Source organism: Vanacampus margaritifer, chromosome 16, assembly GCF_051991255.1.
Source record: "Vanacampus margaritifer isolate UIUO_Vmar chromosome 16, RoL_Vmar_1.0, whole genome shotgun sequence".
Classification (NCBI taxonomy): Eukaryota; Metazoa; Chordata; class Actinopteri; order Syngnathiformes; family Syngnathidae; genus Vanacampus; species Vanacampus margaritifer.
The window spans coordinates 10,090,776-10,112,408 of record NC_135447.1 but is presented as its reverse complement, the minus strand read 5'-3'; the positions used below and the strand labels follow the sequence as shown (position 1 = coordinate 10,112,408).

General features: G+C 41.5%; 1 protein-coding gene across 2 annotated transcripts; it reads left to right on the top strand.

Moving 5' to 3' along the window:
* Positions 1-948: 948 nt before the first annotated feature.
* LOC144036554 (uncharacterized) lies at positions 949-19,172 on the top strand. Of its 2 annotated transcripts, XM_077547268.1 has the most exons (8): positions 949-1,073; positions 1,610-2,079; positions 7,697-7,841; positions 7,949-8,048; positions 8,998-9,036; positions 9,118-9,168; positions 10,825-11,059; positions 18,363-19,172. In XM_077547268.1, the coding sequence occupies exons 2-8, from the start codon at positions 1,908-1,910 to the stop codon at positions 18,560-18,562; spliced, it is 942 nt and encodes a 313-aa protein (XP_077403394.1). In that variant the 5' UTR covers positions 949-1,073; positions 1,610-1,907; the 3' UTR covers positions 18,563-19,172. The 2 variants fall into 2 exon arrangements, with proteins under 2 accessions (XP_077403394.1, XP_077403395.1); XM_077547269.1 differs by lacking the exons at positions 949-1,073; positions 1,610-2,079 and adding an exon at positions 5,308-5,541.
* The last annotated feature ends 2,461 nt before the right edge of the window (positions 19,173-21,633 follow it).

The following is a 21,633-nucleotide window of genomic DNA, read 5'->3' as shown; positions in this document are numbered from 1 at the left end:
TTATTTATTTACACATTTGTAAGACTCATAAATGCGTCGATAGTCGGCTGCTTTTTTTTATTTGCATATTCACGGCACGCGCAGCGCCAGGCTGGTTTGCACATCTTCTTTAAAGCTTAGAGGTTTGGTGGTTCCAAATCTCGGCTCTGGCCTTCCTTGTTCAATTTGCAAATTCTCAACATGCCTGTTTGTGTTTTCTCCGGGCCCTGCGGCTTTCTGTCACATCCAAACACATGCACATTCGGCACTTGAATGCTTATGTAGGTAGGTGTGAGCGTGAATGGTTGTCTGCGTCGTTTTTTGTATTGTTTTCCTAACTATATGAGCCATGTGAATGGCTGGCGAGCAGTCCAAGGGGAATCCAGGAAATAATCGGCTATACAATTAACCCAATTTGTTTAAATTTGCTGCGGTTTTTGTCTCTGTTGGGCCACCGTCATTTCGCTCGCACGCCAATGCGGAAGTAAATCAAAACAAGTCAACACCGGCGTTTATTTATATACAGTATTCACATTGCATTCGTTTGCGGTGTTGTGCACCACATATATGCTTTTAAAACACACGCGTATAAATAATAAAATGAACGTCAGTCAAGCAGGGAACACGTTTACCGTTTCCGGACCTTGCAGACCGCAGAGCTGACCGCAGCCATGACGTCAGCTCGTTTAAACGTGGGGAGGAGGAGGGCAACGACGTGAAAGTCGTCGTTTCAGCTATTAAATAATTATGTGCAATTATTATTTTTTTTACACTATTATCCTTTGAATTAAAGTTGGACGTTTTTCCAAAAAGTCTTGACTTCTTTTTTTCTTTTCCTTTTCTCTTTTCTTTCTTTCTTTTTTATGTGAAGTCAGTGATGCGTTGACGAGCACGTGAGACAGTTCAATGTGAGTAACTGGTTGAGCGAAAAAGACAGTTGATAGAGAGGCGGTTCCAAGGAGGAAGGGAGGGAGGGACATCATGGAATGCTGTGATGTCATCAGCCCAGTCATACACACAAAGACAAGGAGGGTCTCTTGACTCTCAGCTTACTTAGCATACTCTTGTTTTGGAGCAGCTGTCTACATCCTACTGTGAGTACCTCAACAAACTCCATTTTAGCTTCTCTCTTCGTTTGTTTTTCTTTTCCTTCCTTGGGCTTCAATATGTGCACTAAACTGGCTTACTCACATCTTCTGGGCTCCACCGATTTTCTGTCTTGAGACTGGCTTTCTTAGCCTCAAAAGTGTTGTTGCCTGCGTGGTAGCCATTGTTTGCTTCTTTGCTGTGATTTAACGGGGTGGACTGAGCCCATTCAATATCCTTGCTATTGGTAACTAAAATTATATTTTCACTTCTTTCTTTTTTTTTTAAAGCCAAAACTTGATCAGAAGTGGCTTCTCGTGGGAGTTTGAGTGTAAACGAAGCCCGGTTTAGTAGAGGGGGAAAAGGAAGAGTTAGTTTTTCTTCTTTTTTTTTCTTTTTTTTTTTAAAGATGATGACAGTAACAGTTCCATTCCTTAAGAGTCTCCTCCCATTCTGGGCTGAGTCTGCCAGTTTGGATTTAAACTCGAGTAACTGACAGGAATTAGACGTCAAGAAGTCTTGTCTCTTTTCCTTCCTTGTACAGATGCTCCCATGATGACAGGAAATTGACATCTCAGTGTGGTGGGAGAAACTATCAGCAAATAAGAGCGAGTTAATGCTGTCGTCTTCAAATGAGTGAGTGAGGATGATCGCCTTCCTTGTTTGAAGTTCATCCAGAGGAGCGTCCTTCAGGATTTTTGCACATCAAGATGTTTGAGAGCATGACACTATAAAAGAACCACTATCCACCTCTGGAAGTAGAACTACTTCCCTGCACCTCCTCAACCAGGTGTGACCCCCCACGCTGACCCGCTGTCGAAGCTGTCAAAGCTCCCGCCGCAATGCTGCAACAGATCCTCAAGGACATGTACATCGACCCCGATGTGCTGGAAGCTCTCAACGAAGACCAGAAAAAGACGTTGTTCCTGAAGATGCGCCAGGAGCAGGTGCGGCGCTGGACAGAGCGCGAGGAGAAACTGGCACGAGAAGATGAGAAGATAAAGCCAAAAAAAGGTAACAAAAACTCAACCCTGATCTCAAGTCCATTGCGTACCACTTTCAAACTAGGTAGCGGTGATATTCTGCATTTTGACGCATATTGGCAGCAGCCGTTTTTTGGAATTTCAAACTGGGTTGTTTTGACTCTGAGCTAAAATGCTGGGAATTCCCTGCACTTTTTGCTTTTGATGAACGTATCAATTCTATTGAAATTTTGGAAATCTATTATCGATAACTTACGGGAGCTATTTATTTTGTTGAGGTTTTCATTCAACTTTCTAAGACAATGCTGCTCAGCCTGGGAAAGTACTGCACTTTTTGTAAGCATTTTAAAACAAATGGATGATTGTAGACATCGGCTTTAAATATCGGTATTCCGCCTCCTTTACTGCTACAATAATAATAATAATGACAATAATAATAGTTATCGGCATCAGCCCTGAAAAAAAAACATGTTGGTCTATGACAGTCTATCTCTATGAATAATCATTTTCAGACCTCTTAAGTGAAATTGGACCAATTCCCGCTACACACATGATGAGCTCTCATGCCAGGCTAATTAGTGTACGTACGACTGCACAGTGATTTAATTGTGATTGGTTGGGAATCGCTGGTTTAAAGCAAAACCGGTGTTCACCAAAAGCTCAAAACACCATCTGTCCCACTTCTCGTTGTTTACAATCCAAATAGTTCTCTCGGCAGTGTTTGCAAAGTTGTTTTCAATCAGCTAATAGAGATGCAAGGCATGATAGGTTTTATGCATTGAGCTCGTGTTGGCTCTCATCTCAACAGCTGTTTGCCAACTCGGGCACAGTGTTTATGTTGAATCCATTTGGCCAGTGTAAAGTTTCTTCCCTGACAAACTTACTTGAGTTCGACAAACTCCATCTGCTCAGTATTAAATGTGTGTGAGCTGTTTCAGGCGTAGCCATGTAGGAAACTTGACTCATTTGCTTGAAGACTGTTTACACCAGTTTATACGTTGCAGTACTGTTAAGTTGGTCAGTACAGTACTTTTTTTAGCCCAATTTTTTTAACACTGCAATCTATGTGGCACCACTTTTCAACACTATTGTTTCCAGTCGCAGTGACATGATACCCAAAAAGTTTAATGCATTTACATTGAAATCAACATAACGACACACTGTAAAGATATCGCTACTAATCTGCTCAAAATATTTAATCTATTAACCAAGGTTGCCAAACACTACACTTCTTTGGCCCCTCTCCATAATATTTTCTACTCTTCAAAACAAAGAGAAAGGAGGGAGTGTGGTTTGAAGGACAGTACCGGGTACCTTGCAAGAAACATGGCATGAAACCGGTTGTATTGGTTGCGATGTCTTTCATACATGAGGAATACAGAAAATCACCACTCAATCCTAAATAATCCTTTAAAAGTGGACTTGTCAAACAACAGCAATGATAAATCAAGTGAAAATGTAAGTTGGGATCCAACCATCATACTAGTAGTGCTCATACAAATGCACAACTTTGATCCAAACCTTAACGGCAGTCAAAGAAAACAACATTTGTCTTTGTTCGATACCACAGTCTGTTCCTTTTTATATGAATTTTATTTTGTTTAATGATCAAAGCAGTAGTACTTTTTCAGGTTTAATACTAGGGATAAGGCACAAATATTGGGCATTTTGACGAATATCGGTATTGGTCTTTTTTCTCCCCCTCCATAATCTGACATACAATAAAAGGTCAATCTAAAACCATTTTAATCTCAGGGAACTATTTATTTAAATTTTTAGTTAACTTTATAAGAGCTGCTACTGAACCTGGGAAGCTTCTGAACCATTTTTTTTTTGTATTTTTAAAATTTTGAAAAAAATATTTACTGTAGAAAACGATAGAGATCTATGGTATTTACTTGTTTAAGTTTGTATTTAATTTTTGAAGACTTACTGATAAACTTGGGACTGGGAGCTCCCTGAACATTTTTTTAAATTTAAAAGTCTATTGTCTATGATTAAAAAAAACTACTACATTTTAAACGTCTGAAAAATTGTTCAATAAGCAATAATGCTTTAAGACTTTACAACAAAGTCAAAATTGGCATTTGTATTAAAAAAAAAATGAAAGGCCAAAAATTATTGGTATCGACCCTGAAAAAAACATACCCGTCTTTCTCTATTTAATACTTTTATTCATTATCATTACATTTTTATTCGCTGACTGACTTAAGGAAATCATCACATAGTCCTGCTGTCTATTATCAAAATGTAATACTTTGAAAAATGCAGAATTTTTTATATACCGGTACATCTGGTATTAGTTCTCATTGGGATTTACTGGTTAATGTTTTGGCTGGTGTATGGCTCCGTTACAAAATAACAAATAATCAATATGATGTTTACGACAAGCGACTTTAACCACTAAATACAATGTGACAGGTCGTTTTTCCGCTGTAGTAATGCTGAATGCAGCGACGCATTGAGAAATCAATCATATGTGATGGGAAAAAACACCAAAATCCCCACAAGCATCATGGATGAAGTCACCCGTAATTGTTTGCTATACGCAAACGTGATAGTGGAGGAATCTCAACTATCACTGACTTGCTCTCAAACTGGTTTGACTCACTGCAGAATCTCACTCGTCTGCATTTTCTTTCTGCTGGGGGGGGTGGCGGCGGCGGAGTGACGCTTGGTCGTGACCAAAAAAAAACTCGTAGAGCTTCGGACCCGTGATGCATTTGGTTCAAATGTTAAACGGGTGCACGAACTGTGACTGATACAGAAATGTGAGCCGTCTCTTTGGGGCTAATAACAAAGCACTTCCTATTTAGCAGCCTCGCTGCAGTGAGGAAGAAGACAGCGCTTTCTGTCTCTCTTTAATGAGCCATGTTGCTCTCAGCAGGCTGATATCATGAAGTGCTACTCCACTCCTTAATTGTGAACATGCTAGATGGTTCATCACTGTGGGTAAAGCAGGAAGTGAAACAATTAGCAGGGGACAAAACAGGAAGTAGACAGGAAAAGTATGTGTTTGAAACACAAAAGAGTGAATTCTGGTTGGCCTTGCGGGGGAGCTCAGCTTCATTTATATGCGCGTAGGGAAGCTGGCGTCTCATGCTGCCTTGAGGCTATTCTGGTCATGGGACTTGCGAATTACAGTGAGATTGTGCCATGTTAGTCTTTTGTGTGTTGGCAGGATGAGAGACTGGTTGCAGACTAGGTGTAGATTAACCCGATTCTAGAGTTTAGGAATACGTCTTAAATCGAGATTTAAACATTTCTACACAGGTAGCTTAGCAACTCCACGTACTCCGTGGGTATGGCATTTCAGAGTGCTAGGGCACGACTGGAGAATGCTGTAGATGACTTTTTTTTTCTCTTTTTTTTTTTTCAACTTGGAGCCACAGAAAGATCAGCATGTTGTGAGCATAAGGCTTGCATGGATGGAACATAAGGTACCGCAAAGTCAGCAAGATAGGAAGTGGCTTAGTCATGGAAAGTGTTTTAAGTAAGTAGCAAAACCTGGACAGTTTAAGATTTCTAGTAAGATTCTCGTCTAGTCTTGTTGCAGGATTTTGTAGTCTCTGTTTAAAAAAAAATAGGGAATAATTTTTATTTATTTTTTTTAAATCATGGGTAAATCATAAATTGCATTTTTTTTTGTTTAAAAAATCAGAGCTTTTATTTTTAGGCAAATCGCCCAGCCCTAGTCCATTGGCGATATTAAAAGGCTGCCTTTACTGATGTCAAGTAGTATTGAGAGGTGTCTGTGTCCATATATTAACAAGTATTGTGACAAGTTAACTGTCTCAGCTGAGTCATTTTCCTTGAAAAAAGGACTGATCGTTAATCTGTGTATTTGTTGTGGTGGTTATCCAAATTTTTGAAACAAAAGGAAATTTGTTTGGTCTAAATCTACTAAAAAATAAGTGCCACTAATTGATGAGCTTTAAGGCAGTGTTTAATCTGTTCTTTAATAAGTGCCATTTTTTTGTACAAAAATTGTATGAAATCAATAGCTGTTGGAAGTAAACTATTGCTGGGTTAGTATCCCTTGTTATGACTTACTTATGCATCAAAAATGGATTTTAGGCAATTTTTACTAAGACAAATGATTTCAGAGAAATTATCCTTATAGTGCTTACAGCAAGGCTCAAATTTCCCAAGCGGTGTGTGCGCCCCGCACCTGACAAAGGCGTCTGTTTGCAGCTGTCAGTCTAGTTAGTATGTGTCTTGTTTGTCAAGCTTTGTTCGGACTACTGCGTTTTCACAGCGCTCCTGGTATGGCCAGCTGGAATGTGTTCCACAGGGCAGGCTGGCAAAACAAGTTCACCATGATGGACTATTTTGAAGGCAACCAACACTTACGCTGTCATACCTGCGTCAGCTACTTCTCCGCTCACGTCAGCAAACAACACAATTGGTTAACAGCCAAAAGGAAGTGTAGCTCTTTTTTATCTTTTCTTTTTTTTTTTATCTCGGCTCAAGTTTGGAAATTAAATGAGTGGGAGACACGTGTGATGTTTTAATTCCATTATGATTATGATTAATAGATCAATACTCCCACATGCTTTAATCACATTCAGACTTCGTCACTCAGAAAACCAGTGAGTCCCCAGAAAAATGTAACAAAACTGCATCTTTCAGAGTGGCCTTTTATAGTGGGCAGTCTAAGGCAGTGGTCCTCAACCCTGATCCTCGGGGACCGGTATCCAGCCTGTTTTCCATGTCTCCCACAGCCAACACAGGTGGAGATCGTTATCAGCCTTCTCCAGAGATTGCTGATTAGCTGATGATTTGAATCACCTGTGTTGGCTGTGGGAGGCATGGAAAAAAGGCTGGATACCGGTCCTCGAGGACCAGGGTTGAGGACCACTGGTCTAAGGCACACCTGTGCACTAATCAGGGTGTCTAATCAACATTTGGACTATCTCGGCAAAGGGGAAGTGCTCTCTATCACAGATTTAGACTGGCTTGTGAACAATATTCGAGAGAAATGGGGATGTCGTTTATGTGGAAGAAGTTCTACATTTTAGAGTTCATCTCATAAAAAAATGGGAACAAAAACAAAAGTGTTGCGTTTTATATTTTTGTTGACTATAAGTACTGTAAAAACCTGTAAATGGAAGGGGATGGAGGGGGAACAGATACAGCAGGGTCGTAAACAAAGTACATACTGATGATAGTAATAGTAATTGTAGTGCATAATAAGGCACCATAGTCTTTTAATTATATCCAGTCATGCCAAAAAGTGTCATGTATGCTAGGAAGGAAGTAAATGAAGGATGCAGCCTCTCACAAACATGACATAACATTAGGCACGCCTCCAATGCAAGATATGTACTGCATGTACAAAACACAGCCTTTGCTGACATAATGATGCCTTGATAATATTAGAAACATCGCTCCGTAAGATGCATGACAGTTCGATACAAACCACAACCACACAAACATGTTAAACCTTTCTTAGGTGTTTGTCATTAGTGTATCATTTTGGTAAAACTGTATTGGTTCACTTTAGATCGTCGGGTCTACCTAAATTTTATACTACCTGTAATGGTAATGTTTTTGACTCTTGAACTGTCTGGAATGTTGCCCCAAACCTTGCCATTTTGTGCGAGCGGTCTGCCTGTTTGCTCAAATGTTGTGTCGTTTCCTCACAGCCAACAGCAAGAATGTCAGCTGGCTGCTGGGTCGCGATGGGGACGTGGCCGTCATTGTGATCGGGGAAATGGACGAGTTGACTTCCAAATTCATCTGCTCAGGATTGGCAGAAAAGAGGGTGCCCTCTCCAAAGAACAACACAGTGTAATATTCTTATTTACAATGTCTATAGATGTCATTTTGTATGTCATAGATTTCACTCTAGGCTAAATTGAAGCAAAATCATCGGTTGTCAAATGTATCTGTTACAGCAATCAAACCATTTTAAAGAGCAGACTTAATGCAGACATCACGGCTGAGAGAGAAAAACTCTGTTCTCCGACACAACCTGGAATATCATTGAATTTGAAGGTATGTAAAAAAAAATGCATTATTCGAGAAGCAAAAGGTAGAGAGAAAAAAATGCATGTTCTTTGGTGCTCATGCCGTGGGAAGGAATGAAGTACAACCTACAGAAATGTTGGATCATAACAAATATATTCTGTGTTCACCATTCAAAACATGATAAAAAAAAAAAAAACACATCTGTTGCCATCAGATCCACATTTCCGCCTCTTTTCAACACAACCACCCCCATTGCAAAACCTCCCTCTTGCCATTTTTATCTCTGTGACGTAATGTGCAAAGTATAGATTGGCTCTTGTGGGGCAGCAATTTAGCCTGGCTACAAGTAGTCGACCCCTCTATTCACTTAAAAGGCAGTCTTTTAGCTTAAAATAAGCACACGGCCCTGTGATATGTTTTAGGGAGTATTTTATTTAATTTTTTTGCGAAGCTGCTGATTTTGGAGTGGGTTGGGCTTTTCAACATACCTAAACAAAACCAAACAAAATTTGTGCGCCTTCAAGACCACTGTTGGTCAAAACAAGATCAGAAGCACTGAACTACATTTACAAATGAATAAACGTAATTTTTTTCCCAGCATGTGTCGTTTGTGGACTATTTTTTTTTATTTTAGTCCGATCAGATTTCGGCTTCTTTGTGTTACAATTGAAATGTGCTGGCATCGACCACACATCCACACAATGTTGGAATAGCTGTTTTCAAAACTCGTTCCCTTCATGAAGGCAAAGAATGACGTCAGCATTTGATACATAATTAGACGCACGTGACATTGATAAAAGTTCATTTTCGTCATTCTACACATTTTCGTCATGCTACACATAGTCATATTGCATTTTTGTATATAATTTTTTCACCAAAATGTCATTTATTTTAGCTTCAATCAAATTCTCAAAAGTTTCTCCTTCCAAATGCGGAACGCGTAAATAAATCGAACTGTTTTGTCTCTCGCCACCAGCCCAAAAGTGAAGAGGCGAGCACTTTACACCCCCTGGCGGTGAGTTGGCGTATTGACCTGATCCGGTGCTTGGAATGCGTCATGGCCAACCCTTGTGTAATGTCTTTGTTGCACCCACAGGTGTCAGTGAGTGAGCATTCATCTGCGTCGCCATCCGCAAATGCACAAAAGGTACTTAAAGTGATAAATGCACACAGTTTAAAGCTCTTAAGATGTAATAGTTTATGATTATTTGTTATCTATGCTGGGAATTGATTTTAAAGAGGCTTTAATGGGGTTTCATCAGATCATTTCTACTTCCTTGTGAGTAACAGGAAACTGTGGTTAGGCCAGTGGTTCTTTCAGTGGCCGCCTCTTTGCATATCATCTTTCTCACACAGCATAGCGCTAACAAGAGCCCTTCATAGCGTTCTGCTTTTGGAACAGCTGAACTCAACTGCACCCCCAAGCCTGGGGAGCACGACTTTCACGCTGCCTCACTTTTTAATGTTGCACGCAAATGTGTGCAGGTGACGCACACAAATAGTACAGGCAGAGAAGAAACTGAAGGAGAAGAGGCGAGGCGGGAAATTTGGGCCGCCCAAGAACAGATGGTTGATGAACTTGATCAGGGAATTAGAGGGACGCGTCACTCGCAGATGGATGGGATTGCGGTAACGTCCCCAGAGGTTTTTTTTGAGCGAGTCCAAATCTCTGTTCTCACAATCTATTTTTTTTTTTTTTTTAACCATACAAGCAAACTACCTCATTTGTTCCTCAACCCATGCTGTGGCATTTAGTATGGACACTTTAGCAGACAGAATTGGGCAAACATCAAATTCATAGCCTCAACCTTCATTTTTTTTCTCTGTTCTCTCATTCCTGAATACTGGTTGACCTCTTAAAAGTATTTTCCAACAGCAAAAACTGAAATCGATAGTGAACTCCCGTTTATCCGCAGTTTGGCATTCGCAAGTCAATTTTAGGCTAGCTTAGCAGTTAGCATAGGTTCTCCGTCATTACTTGTTATCCCTTCGTGAGAACGATTCTTGGTTTATTTGGCGCTATGAAGGAGATGATTACTGACTCTGCAAAATGTTTAGCCGCACTATTAGCCAGCTGAAGCTCGTCGCTAGCTGTAGCACCTAGCTTGCGTCAACCTCCTTCTAACCGCATATAAGTGACGTGGGCGCCTTGTGCAACGTTAGCACGCGTTTGTTCAGCCCAGGTACGTTTTTGGGACCTTCCCAACGGTTCAGTGTTTGGAAAATAAAAAATTTTAATTTACTATTCAATGTGATTTGAGCAAAATGTGAAATGAGAGTGCTTATTTCGAGCATTGCATAAGTTTAACACCTCTGATTTAGATGGTCACAAAGCTCAAGTCCTATGAGAGTTTCTGACATCTCATACAAAATGATTTTTTAATTCTGAAGCCTTTTATTCAAGTCTTGTCACTTTCCAACTTGTACAACCTATTTCATTTAAATGTGGAGGTTCCACAGCAGGATGATTATTCCCTATGTGAAAAGTGCCGTTGCAGTGCCTTCTGCAGGTTTGTCCATCTGATTAAGAGGCGAGGATGGCAAAATTGTTGATTAAACTGGTGCAAGATCAGCGCCAAAGATTAGCGCGCCGGCTTGATTTTCCAAGTCGCCTCATAATTTCCTTCCTACACATAATTAAAGCCTTAATCAGTGGTCATCGGTCTGTTTGTGTCCTTACCGTGTGCTCTCATTACTGTAGAGGAGGGCAATTTGATGAGTCATGGTCGTGACAGTGATTCAACTGCACATGAATTAGCTGTCAACACTTGTTGTCATCCTCCATCTGCTTTTCCCTCCGCAGGAAGAGAAACCAGCCAGCGTGACCGAGGAGAAGCCCGTTTCCCAGCCCAGGTTTCCCAAGAGGTCCAACGCTATCGTTGTGAGGCCAGCCACCGCGAGCGTGGCGCCGGGACCCGTCAACGCAAGACCCGAGCTCGCAAATCTGAAGCAGGCCAGCCTGGCGCCGTCTCCGTCTTGCAAAGTGGACTTGCAGCCACGGGACCATGAGAAGATTGAGGAGTCACGGCAAGGCAAAGGTGAGTGAGCATTGCATCATGGGAAAGGGCACCTGGGGTCAAGAATACGAGCACTCCGGTGGCTCCCAAAACCCTGCAATGGCAAGCCAAACATCAGATATTTAATCATGATGTCGGGTGGGTCAAAGAGTCCACTTGTATTTCAAATTATCATTCCCCAAAGATTTAAAATGTTTGTACTTTATATAACCATAGAGCGGTATATTAATTAAATAGAATCTAAAACAGTTTGTGCAACATGATTAACGGTGGCTCGTGCGAGGTGTGTGGGACTTGGCCACCAGGGGGCATTATAATACTGTCATATATGAAAATAAACAAAGAAGAGTTTCACAACTACTGTTTGTGACCATAGATAAGATAAGATAAGATCCACTGATATCGATAAAGATTAGATGTCTCTTCCACGCTGCCTGTTGTCTGTGTTCAAATATGCAATGCGTATAGTGTTTTATCAAGATGATTAATGAAATGAGGATTTCAATAAATTCATATTAAACAGAAATGGTGCTTTGTCTAGCTAACAGAATACAATTGATTGCAACCAATTCATAGGAATGTAACCCCAAAAATTTAAACAGTGCTTTTAATTAAATCGTTTTTAAACTTGTACGGTGTCCTTGAGTGTCGAGAAAGACGCCTATAATTATAATGCATTATTATTATTATTACAAATCAAAATTAATGTTTAATATACAATAATATGACACAAGAAAGAAAGAAAGAAATAATTAATTAATTAATAGAGAGACACATTTTCCAACATGTCTGCCACAGTGGAGTTTTATTCCACAGTGCCAAAAAAACCCAAAAGTGAGCTCGCATGCATGACGTCACTGCGTCTCCACTGAAGCAACAACATGGCTCCGACGTGAAGCCGCCTGCGTAAAGGTTCGCCATAATGCAGCTGGAGAAGGATTTATTTCCTTTATTTTTCCAGCTAATGTGCCGGCCAAATCGTACCTCAGCCTCCCGGAATCTTTATGGAGTGGCAAAGTCAAACCAGGCCTGCCTGGAGGGGGGGAAAGCGAACACGACTTTGTGATTTGTGATATTTCCTAACATACTTCTTAGGTCTTTGTTGCTTTGTGGTGTACATTTAGATTTACTACAAGTAACTGTAATTCTGGTGGGATTTGTGTGTGTAAATGCTGAGAGATGGTGCCAATCTGAAAAAAAAAACTGAATTGAGAACATTTGAAGCGTTTCAATGAATGCATTGCAGCACATAATAGCAGTCCTGAGATCTCATGCATTTATGCCCCCTTGTGGCTGTGAGAAGGGATGACATCCTTGCTTATCTCCCATTACCACAATAAGAAAAAAATGTAAAAGTAAATAGTGTGAAGACAGTTGTCCATAGATGTAGATGTGAGTGGTTGGTTTGTCTATTTGTGCTTTGTAAGTTACTGATTGTCTCTTGCAGAAAATTCCAAAACAATTCTGCTAGTCAGTTTGAAATTAGCACCATCCAGTGGAAAATGATGATACTGGAGGTAAAAAGTCCATTTGGAGACGGAGCCTCTGTTTCCATTATATCCCTCTGCTGGAAGAATGCTCATCCTGCATCACATTCATGTCATTTTTTTCCCAAAAAGTTATCTGGACAGCAGACACGGTGGAATAGCTCAAAGGCACAGACAGAAACGTCTGCGTTATTCACAGAGACATGGCTTAGCAAGTGTGTCCAAAAATCAGCCGTGACACAGAATAATGATTTCTGGAAAATGTATATTTACAAAAAAATTCATAGATTTTGCCGGGACTAATGACAACTCCTGATAAAAGAAGAAGCATGCTTATTAAAAATAAAAATAAAAAAATAAAAAGTGTCTGGACGCACATTTAGATGCGCTCACTGAAAAACAAAAGTGGAGAAGAACAGCTGCGGGCTGGAGGCAGACACGCGTCCGACGCAGAGCCGGGTAAATGTCTCCACTCCGGACAGGGAATACTGAGCGAGTGTCTGTCCTTGACAATGGCAGGAAGCGCGTTGCAAAGGGAAGAGGTGGCCGACAACGCTCAATGCCTCAGCTGTTTGTGTTTGCATGTGGGTCGTGACAACCATTCCTGTTTCCCCGGAGCAGGAAGTGTGACCTGTCACGTGAGTGTCAAAAGATGCCTGGGACAAACGATTAACAATACAAAACACAGGGACGGAATATAAACTCTATGACACTTTGTGATTGTAAACATGAAGAATGTGTCAACGAGATGCAACTTTTAGCATCTTCAAAAAGTCAGGGAGAGCTGTAATATGTAAAATAAAATAAAAAATGTGTGACCTAAAAGCTTAAATGTTCCTCTCTTGTCTCTCTTTTAAAGTCATGTGTATGCACCCCCCCCCCCCTTCACCCCCACTGCCAGCAACAACCTGAATGTGAAGTTTAAAGGGATACTCAACTCATTAAGCCATTTTTAACAGGAAGAAGAGAATATTTTGTCTTTAATTGTGATATTTCATTATTTTTCATGAAAAATGAATATTTTTAAAAACTAATTTTGCCACTTCATCACCTGTGCTCAGGTAAGAGCTAACCCAGAAAACAGGTGAGCCATGATTGGTCGTTACCTACTTCCTCAGTGGAAAAATTCGTTTTTAAAGATATTCATTGTACATGAAGAATAAGGACGTTATCAAATTAATTATAGACAAAATATTGACTTTTTACTGCTGAAAATGGCTCAATGAGTCAAGTATCCCTTCAACACCCAAAACCGTGTTTGCACCTTTTGTGTTGAAGGCAATTATCACTTTTGCACTGACGTCACCGCACATCCCATGATGTTAATCAGGAACCCTGCATTCATTGGCAGTGTGAACGCTCCAAAAAATAGCATAACTGTGGAAGTTCCCAATCCAAGCTTGGTAGCACTGCGCACATTTTAATAAGGCTCCATATTCCTTTGGAAGACATTGAAGGTAGTATTAATTCTTCTCAAGTTATTGCTTGGGCTTTGTGTTTTGATTGTTTTGTGCTCCTGGTTTAATGAGTGTTTGTTATGGACGCGTTGTAGCTGCCGCTGATGCAACCTGTGATTGTTTACCTGTCATTAGCATTGTCATTTGTGAAGCTAGGGTGTTGTTTGTCAGAGATTTGACAATGATTGCTTGATATTGACTGCTGTATTCCAAAAGCCCAAATTTGGGTAGATGCACTGTGTGGATAGCCAAAAATAAGCTCGGCTACAACATAAAAGAGAGAATGGAACTAATCAATATCCCGTTGATATTACTCTATTATAAATCTCATTAGTGACACATTTCACATTCTTTCCCTCTTTTTTTTTTTTTTAAACTGAAAACATTTAGGGACGGCAAGTAAAATGTGCGCTAAACTCATTTTTAAAAAGACTCCTAATTCCTGGAACATCTTCTGACGGCTGCCACATGACAAAACACGTTGGTTCTCGCACTGAGCTGACTTCACCAGACTAGTCATCTTTATCTGCGAACAGTCACATTCTGAAATAATTGTTTATTAATAGTTTGTCAAAATGTCAATCATGAAAAAGTGAAGGTTTTTTTTCCTGACACAAAATTATTAAAATGGCTAGCATGTCTGTAACATGCTTTAGCAAAAATGAGCTCGCCCGCCGTATTCAATTAGCGAAGCGAAAGGTTAAGCTAGCAAACTGAAAGGCTAAGCTGTGCTTAGCTATGCTAGCTAACAAAGTGTGAGTTGTTTTTGTTTTGGTTTGACAGTAAACTTCAACTGGGAGTGGCATTTAACAACTTGAATTTGAGTCACTTTGTATTTTAACGCACCACTTTAGCTGGCTTTCAAAAGTAAAATAGCGGTTGTTTTTATTTTCTTGCATTTAAAAAAATATATATATTTATTTGTATGACAGTTTCCTGTAACATTTTCTTTACATTCAACCATCTGCCATGTGTTTTCTTAAAATGTGTTTTGAAAATGTGGCGCATCTGTAGCAGCTAGTGTATTGTGTATTGTGTGAGCGAGTGTGTGCGCGTCGGTGTTTATAACCCCCCACACCCCCCCCCCCCCTTCTCTATCAGCGGGGTCGGCTTTCCTCTCTTCTCTCCTCACCTTCAGAGGGAAGGACGCACATTCCTGCGCCGCTTCCCGACTCTAGCCCTGGGCGACGCTCAGCCCCGTGCTGATAAGTGACAGGGGCCCCAGTGGCGCACACACACACGCACACACACACACACACACACACACACACACACACACCCTGCCCTTCTGTCCACAGACGTGCTGCTCGGGAATTCTGCCCTCTGCCCCACTTCTGCCTCCCCCACCTCCCACCTCCTTCCTCTCTCGCTCGCTCCCGCTCGCTCCCGCTCACTCTCTTGACGAGGGGTCTTTAAAGAGATAGATTGGTCTTTAATTTCAGCGCCAGTCTGGTCAGTGGCGCTGTATCCCAACGCCTCCAGCACGTCCAAGGAATGAGAGATCTAAATTAGGGATTTATTCATCAATCTAGGGTGGTTTGATGGCTATTTTGGTCCATTTAGCGGTTGTTTATATATATATATGTAACCAGATTTTTTATTATTGAAAGAGGAAGTCAAGTCAAAAAATGTCTTTACAATAATATGTTCTATGTGCTCCAACTAGTCTTAACACCACATTCTGAATAATATTGTGGAATATAAATGAAATAGCAAAATCCACCTGTTTTTATCCATCTCACAGGGCGGCCATTTTGCCACTTCCTGTCGACTGAAAATGACATCACAGTTGTTCAGGGCTCAGGTAGCGACCAAGCACGGCTTCCGTCTCATGGGGCGGCCATTTTGCCACTTCCTGTTGACTGAAAATGGCATCGCAGTTGCTCGCGACTCCGCACGACCAATCACGGCTTCCGTCTCATGGGGCGGCCATTTTGCCACTTCCTGTTGACTGAAAATGACATTGCAGTTGCTCGAGGCTCAGAAGACCAATCACGGCTTTGCTTGAGAATGTCACATGACCAAACTCATTAACAGGTGATTAACAGGTTGGTCATTACCTGAGCCGTTAGACACTGTGATGTCATTTTCAGTTGACAGGAAATGGCAAAATGGCCGCCCCCTGAGATGGATAAAAACGAGTGAAATTTGCTCTCTTTTTTATTATTATTATTCCACAAATGCAATATTAATAAGACTATTGTGTTAACACTTGTGAGGCCACATTTTATTGAGAAGACCTTTTTTGGCTTGACGTTCCCTTTAAGTCCAAATAGTGCAGACTGAGTGTGTTTTTATTATTTTGTCACCTTACTTGACGCTTAAAAAATAAACACAAACTCCCCCTTGCTGTCTGCCTGGGTGTTTATTAAGTATTCCACTCAGACCTGCACCAAGGCTCCGAGCACAGAAAACACACTCTGACCGCCACTCAGTGTGCGTGCAGTGTGTGTGTGCGTGTGTGCGCATATCCGCATATCCGCGTGTGCGCATATTCGCGTGTGCGTCCGCCTTGTGCGCTCGGTGCGTGCCTGAATGTGTGTCAGCCTCAATTGCTGGAGCCTGCCCAAGGTTTCCGTGGTGATTGCACAACACACCGAGACAATCAGGGGCAGGCCCACGCGGCGCGGCGAGAGGACGTTAACACAGGAACTGGGGGGGAGGGGGAATGGGGTCAGAGGTCAGAGTAAGGCGGGGGACGCAAAGCAACCAAGGTGAAACGTAAACAACAATTAACAATAACCTACTTTTCACGTGTTGTTTTTTTGCAAAGAAAAGGCCTGAGGAGTGCCTGCGTGGTTTTGGCGTGTGTGTGCGTGGAGATCGGTGGCACGCCTGAGCGAATTGGTGAGCAGGAGGGGCCGCGTGAGGCTTGGCTCGGCGGCGGCGTTGTTGTTGTGTGGCGTGAGAATGTGTCTCTTCAAATCCCTTACCGACGGAGACGCATGCTTGTCGCTCTATTTTGTGTGTGGAGGCTGCTCGTGCACCCGTAGCACGCACACACACTCACTCTCTCACATATATGCGTCCCCCGGGGATGACGCTAAAAATATGTGGCTCCTCAAGCCTTCTGGTGTCTGAGCAGCGTCTGTCTGCTCTCCATTGCCTCCCTCCCTCCTCCCCTCTTTTGCGCCTGTTCCCTCCATTCCTCCCTCAATTACACTCTCTCGCAAACGCACTACCTCAACGAGCACACGTACACAAACTACGGCCAGCTGTGTCTTCTGTGGAGGGATGACCTCTCCTCAGCTAGAGTGGGATAAAGGGAGGTGGGAAGGAAAAAAGGAGAAAAAAAACGAGTGGAGTGAAGAAAGATGCATGTGCGCAGTATTTGGAAAGAGGAAATGATATAAAGACTTGCTGAAAGAATTCTAGCTTTCATAACAATCGTTTGCATTTTCATCTGATTGTCCCCCCCAAAAGTTATTTTCACCTTCTTTTTTTTTTGGTAACCCTCATACTCCCAGAGGTATTCTGGGTTGCAGAAAGTGTGGGAAAATAAGGTTTGCATCCCGCTAAGTTGACACAAAAAAAAAAAGTTGTCGTTTCTACACTTGTTTTTTAACTATAAATGTTATAGCAATAAACAAACAAAAAAATAGTATAATTTTGTGATGTCATCACAGCATAGAAGGTGCCATCAAACAATCTGATTGGACTCCTGGAAGCAATGACATCATCACCTTGTGGAAAAAGTTTTAAAAAAAATCTGACATCCAGTAAATCCTACTCACCAGTAGTTGGCGCTTTACTGCAGCAGTTTGACAAATTGGCGAATCATCATCAGCCATTGTGTTAAATGAAATTGTATACATCAAAAGTATTAGTGCGGTATCAGTGCTCTGTATCGATAAGTAATCAAAGAGTGAATCCTCTTAGTGGTAGCAGTATGAAAAAAGTAGTAGCTATCATCCATACTATATAATGTATACTAATTACATAAATACTGGTTAACATAGCTTTGTTAAGCAATATGATAACAATGTATTATAATTATTTAAGGTCAACTTACAGGTTTAAAATACCATAATAAAATTTTATTTAAAAAAAACACAAAAAAATATGGAAAACTAGTCAAATTTACCCTAAAAATAAACGAGAATTAAATGTATATTTATACACCAAATTGTTCATTAAACTATAAAATTTCATAAGTTTGCTTGCCTAATGCTAACATAAATTGGTATAGATTTTACAGTTAGTATTTATAAACCTTCAAACAACCTTCAGTAACACATAAAAACGTGACTTACAACAATACTCACAGGCATATTTTCTTTATCCTCTGTGTGGAAAATACTGGAGTTTAGTAGGGGACCTTCTCTGCCTCTTCTTCTTCTGAAGGGCCTTCCTAAAACAAAATATCCTTCTATTTTTCAGGTGCCACTACACCGGAAGCGCCTTGCAGGGCGTCCTCAATGAAATCGGTCTCATCGGGGAGCCGAGTGGCGCAGTTGATGAAAACCTTCAGCGTCGATAACGGTCCCAACCCCCCGAATGCCCCCTTGCGCGCCGTCAAGCCTGCTCTACCGGTCAAGCCGAGCCACTTGCGCTTAGCCACCACTTCTACCGTCAGGTAATCCCGATGCTGACTCGAAGAATCTCGACAGAAGCCACACTGGACGTTATTGGACCATGTGGAGTCGTCAGTGGAAGGACAACTCGACCATTGAGGACACCTTGTTACGTTGCTATCACTACCAAAGCACAAAAAAAAAAACGGAAATGCTTGAACGTGTGCTCTATTTACTGTCTGATGTGACGGTCACGTTTTTGTTGTGATACATTTTGTGGTATTCTTTTTATTCGATGAGGTGGAATAAGGTACAGAGGGATCCTTGCTTTAATGGAGTCACCTCACTGGGAGGTATAACGGCGTGTCACATGACTCCCTGCCTCGGTGCGAGGACCAATGACGGTGGCAAAAATTCCAAACCTTCCTATTGGATCAAACCCTGGCACGTTTGATGGTCATTGCCAAATCATCCAACTCTGCTCACTGTTACGTCTCATATTAACATTTGTACAGTTTGTTTTTTATGCTTTTTTTTTTTTATAGGGACAGTGATATGTAATGGACTTTTTTTTTTCTTTTCTTTTTTACAGCGTGTATAATTATGAGGCACATTGGATGTTGAGCTTGTGTGGTCGAATCAAAGAGGCAATAAATAGTTGTATTTAAAACTCAAACTATCTGCATCCATTTTGTATTTGGAAAAAGTAAAGCTTTTTTCGCAAAGCGAAATATGTGGTACACTCTAAAAAGAGAATTGTTGAAACCGCTTAAGGTTACAAATTGAATTGTTGAATCGCTTCAGGTGGTAACATACGCTTAAATACATTTTTGTCCAAAGTGAATATATTAAGTTTAAGTAATTATGAGATCATTAAACTTAATATTCACCTGAGTTAAATTAATCCAAAGTGACTCCAATCCAAAGTATTTAGTTTAATGAATTTATAATTACTTAAACTTAATATAGTCACTTTGGACTAACTTAATTCAATCGTGTGTCACTTGAAGCGATTTTTTTTTTTTAACTTGGTCCGCAATTCAATTTATAATCTTAAATTGTTTCAACAATTCTCTTTTTAGAGTGTATGTTTAGGACAAGCCAGCAAAATAGATACACCCCCCCCCCCTTTCCTTTCATTAAATCCGGCAGCACGGTGGTTCACACTGAGTGGTTAGCACATCTGCATCATCACATTGGAGAGGTTCAGGACTTCCAGTGGAGTTTGCATATTCTCCCCATACTTGCGTGGGTTTTCTCCAGGTACTTTAGATTCCTCCCACATCCCAAAAACATGTCTTCTAGGTTTGCTGAAGACTTGCTAAATTTTCCGCAGGTCTAAATGTGAGTGTGAGTACCTTGTGATTGACTGGTGAGCAATCCAGGGTATATCTCACCTCTTGCGTAAAGTCAACCGGGATTGGCTTTGTGCCGCTCACGCGCGACACTGAGACCAAGCATGAGTCAAAATGATCATGAATGCAAAAGTAATGTCAGATGAACATCCAATCCTGAACTCATAACCAATTACCTGCATGCTTGTACAGGACGAGTGTAAAATGTAATTGAATTGACTCATTCATGCCTTCCTGCTTTGTTAGAGCTGTGCTTTTGCAAATGTGTGCTAATCATCCTACCAGTTAGCTAGCAAGCTATGCTATCCTGATAATACATCTCCCCTTCGGATAGTTGGAAAACAGCTGTATTGGAGTGCCTCGTTGTTGGCTGTGAGTGTGCGCACGCCACCCTGAGTAATAGTGAAAGAGTGAGATACAGAAATTAAAAAAAGTCAAAACATGACAGCCAGCTTGTGGGAAACGGGTTTCACAATTGGCGTGGCTACTTTAGAGCGCCTCGTTGTTGCAGCATGGGAAAGCCTGGCAATGACCTGGTGTGATATATAGCTCAAACATGTAGTTATTTTTTTCCCAAGTCAGTGAATTGGTATTTGATTGGCAGTTGACAGTTGAACCGGGCCATGAATTCAGCAAATTGAGTGGACACACCCACATTTTTCACAATTTTTGTAGTCTCATTATATTTACTTGGCTATTTTTCTTTTTTATCATTTAAATTTGGCAGGTTTTGGCACTCCTGTGATGTGTCAAATTTAGAAGACTTTTTTTCCCCACTTAACTAGTTTGTCATCTAAAGAAGTACAGAGTTGAGTCCGCCCCCTATTTCTATGCTAAATACTACATTGGCATAGGGAGAAACATGTTTAGAGCAAATTGTCTATGTACGATTTAGTCTTATATGAACTTAACTTGCATTTTTTTGGTGGAAGTCGACATGCAGGTACAACCACATAGCATGGTCAAAGTCAAGATTCAAACCCACAACGTTTTGACTGTGAGCACTGAAGCACCATTGGAATAGCGCTCAAGTAACCGAGCCGCAGCGTCTGTCGCCCCCCGAAAAGCCAAACAATGGCCGTGGCTGTTTTTGTGGCATGCGGCGACGTCGTGGACTCGTTACCAGGAGATATCTGTGGCCGGTCCCTCGGCAGCCCTCCCCGCCACCCCGACACACTAGCCCTCTTCATCGCACACCGAGCCAGGCCGCTGCTGTCGTCAGGGCCCTCCGGAGGGAGATTTAAAAAAAAAAAAAAAAAAAAAAAGAAAAGAAAGGAAAGGAAAAGGACGCTGTTGTCTCCTTGTAGGGGAGATGAACGTCTGTTTCTCTGTGTTTTCCTTCACGCTCACAGATGGGTGAATGAAGGGAGGAGAAGAAAGCGAGGGATGAAAGAAAGCAAGCGTGGTGAAAAGAAATAAAAGCCTTGCTGCGTGCTGTGGCGTTCCAGAACACCGTCAATATCACCCCCCCTTCCCCGCCCCTGGGGGCAAGGGCCATGTGATACGGAGAGCATGCGGGCACAGCTTCACCCCGAGGCGGAACGAACGGGGGCCCTGCTGTGTCTCTCCTGCATGATTAATCTGGCTGAGGGGCAGGAGGACCGCCACAGCCCTGCCTGCATTAACTCCATGCTCACCAGGGCCGCGGCAGCACACGCATTTGCAGCGCGCCCACGCTCGTACATACAAGACGCATTTTGCCCCGACTTTCCTACAAGGCTCCATCCGCATCCTGGCCCCATTAAGTTTAACTGTATTTGTCTTTTGCCAAGGGCGGCGTCT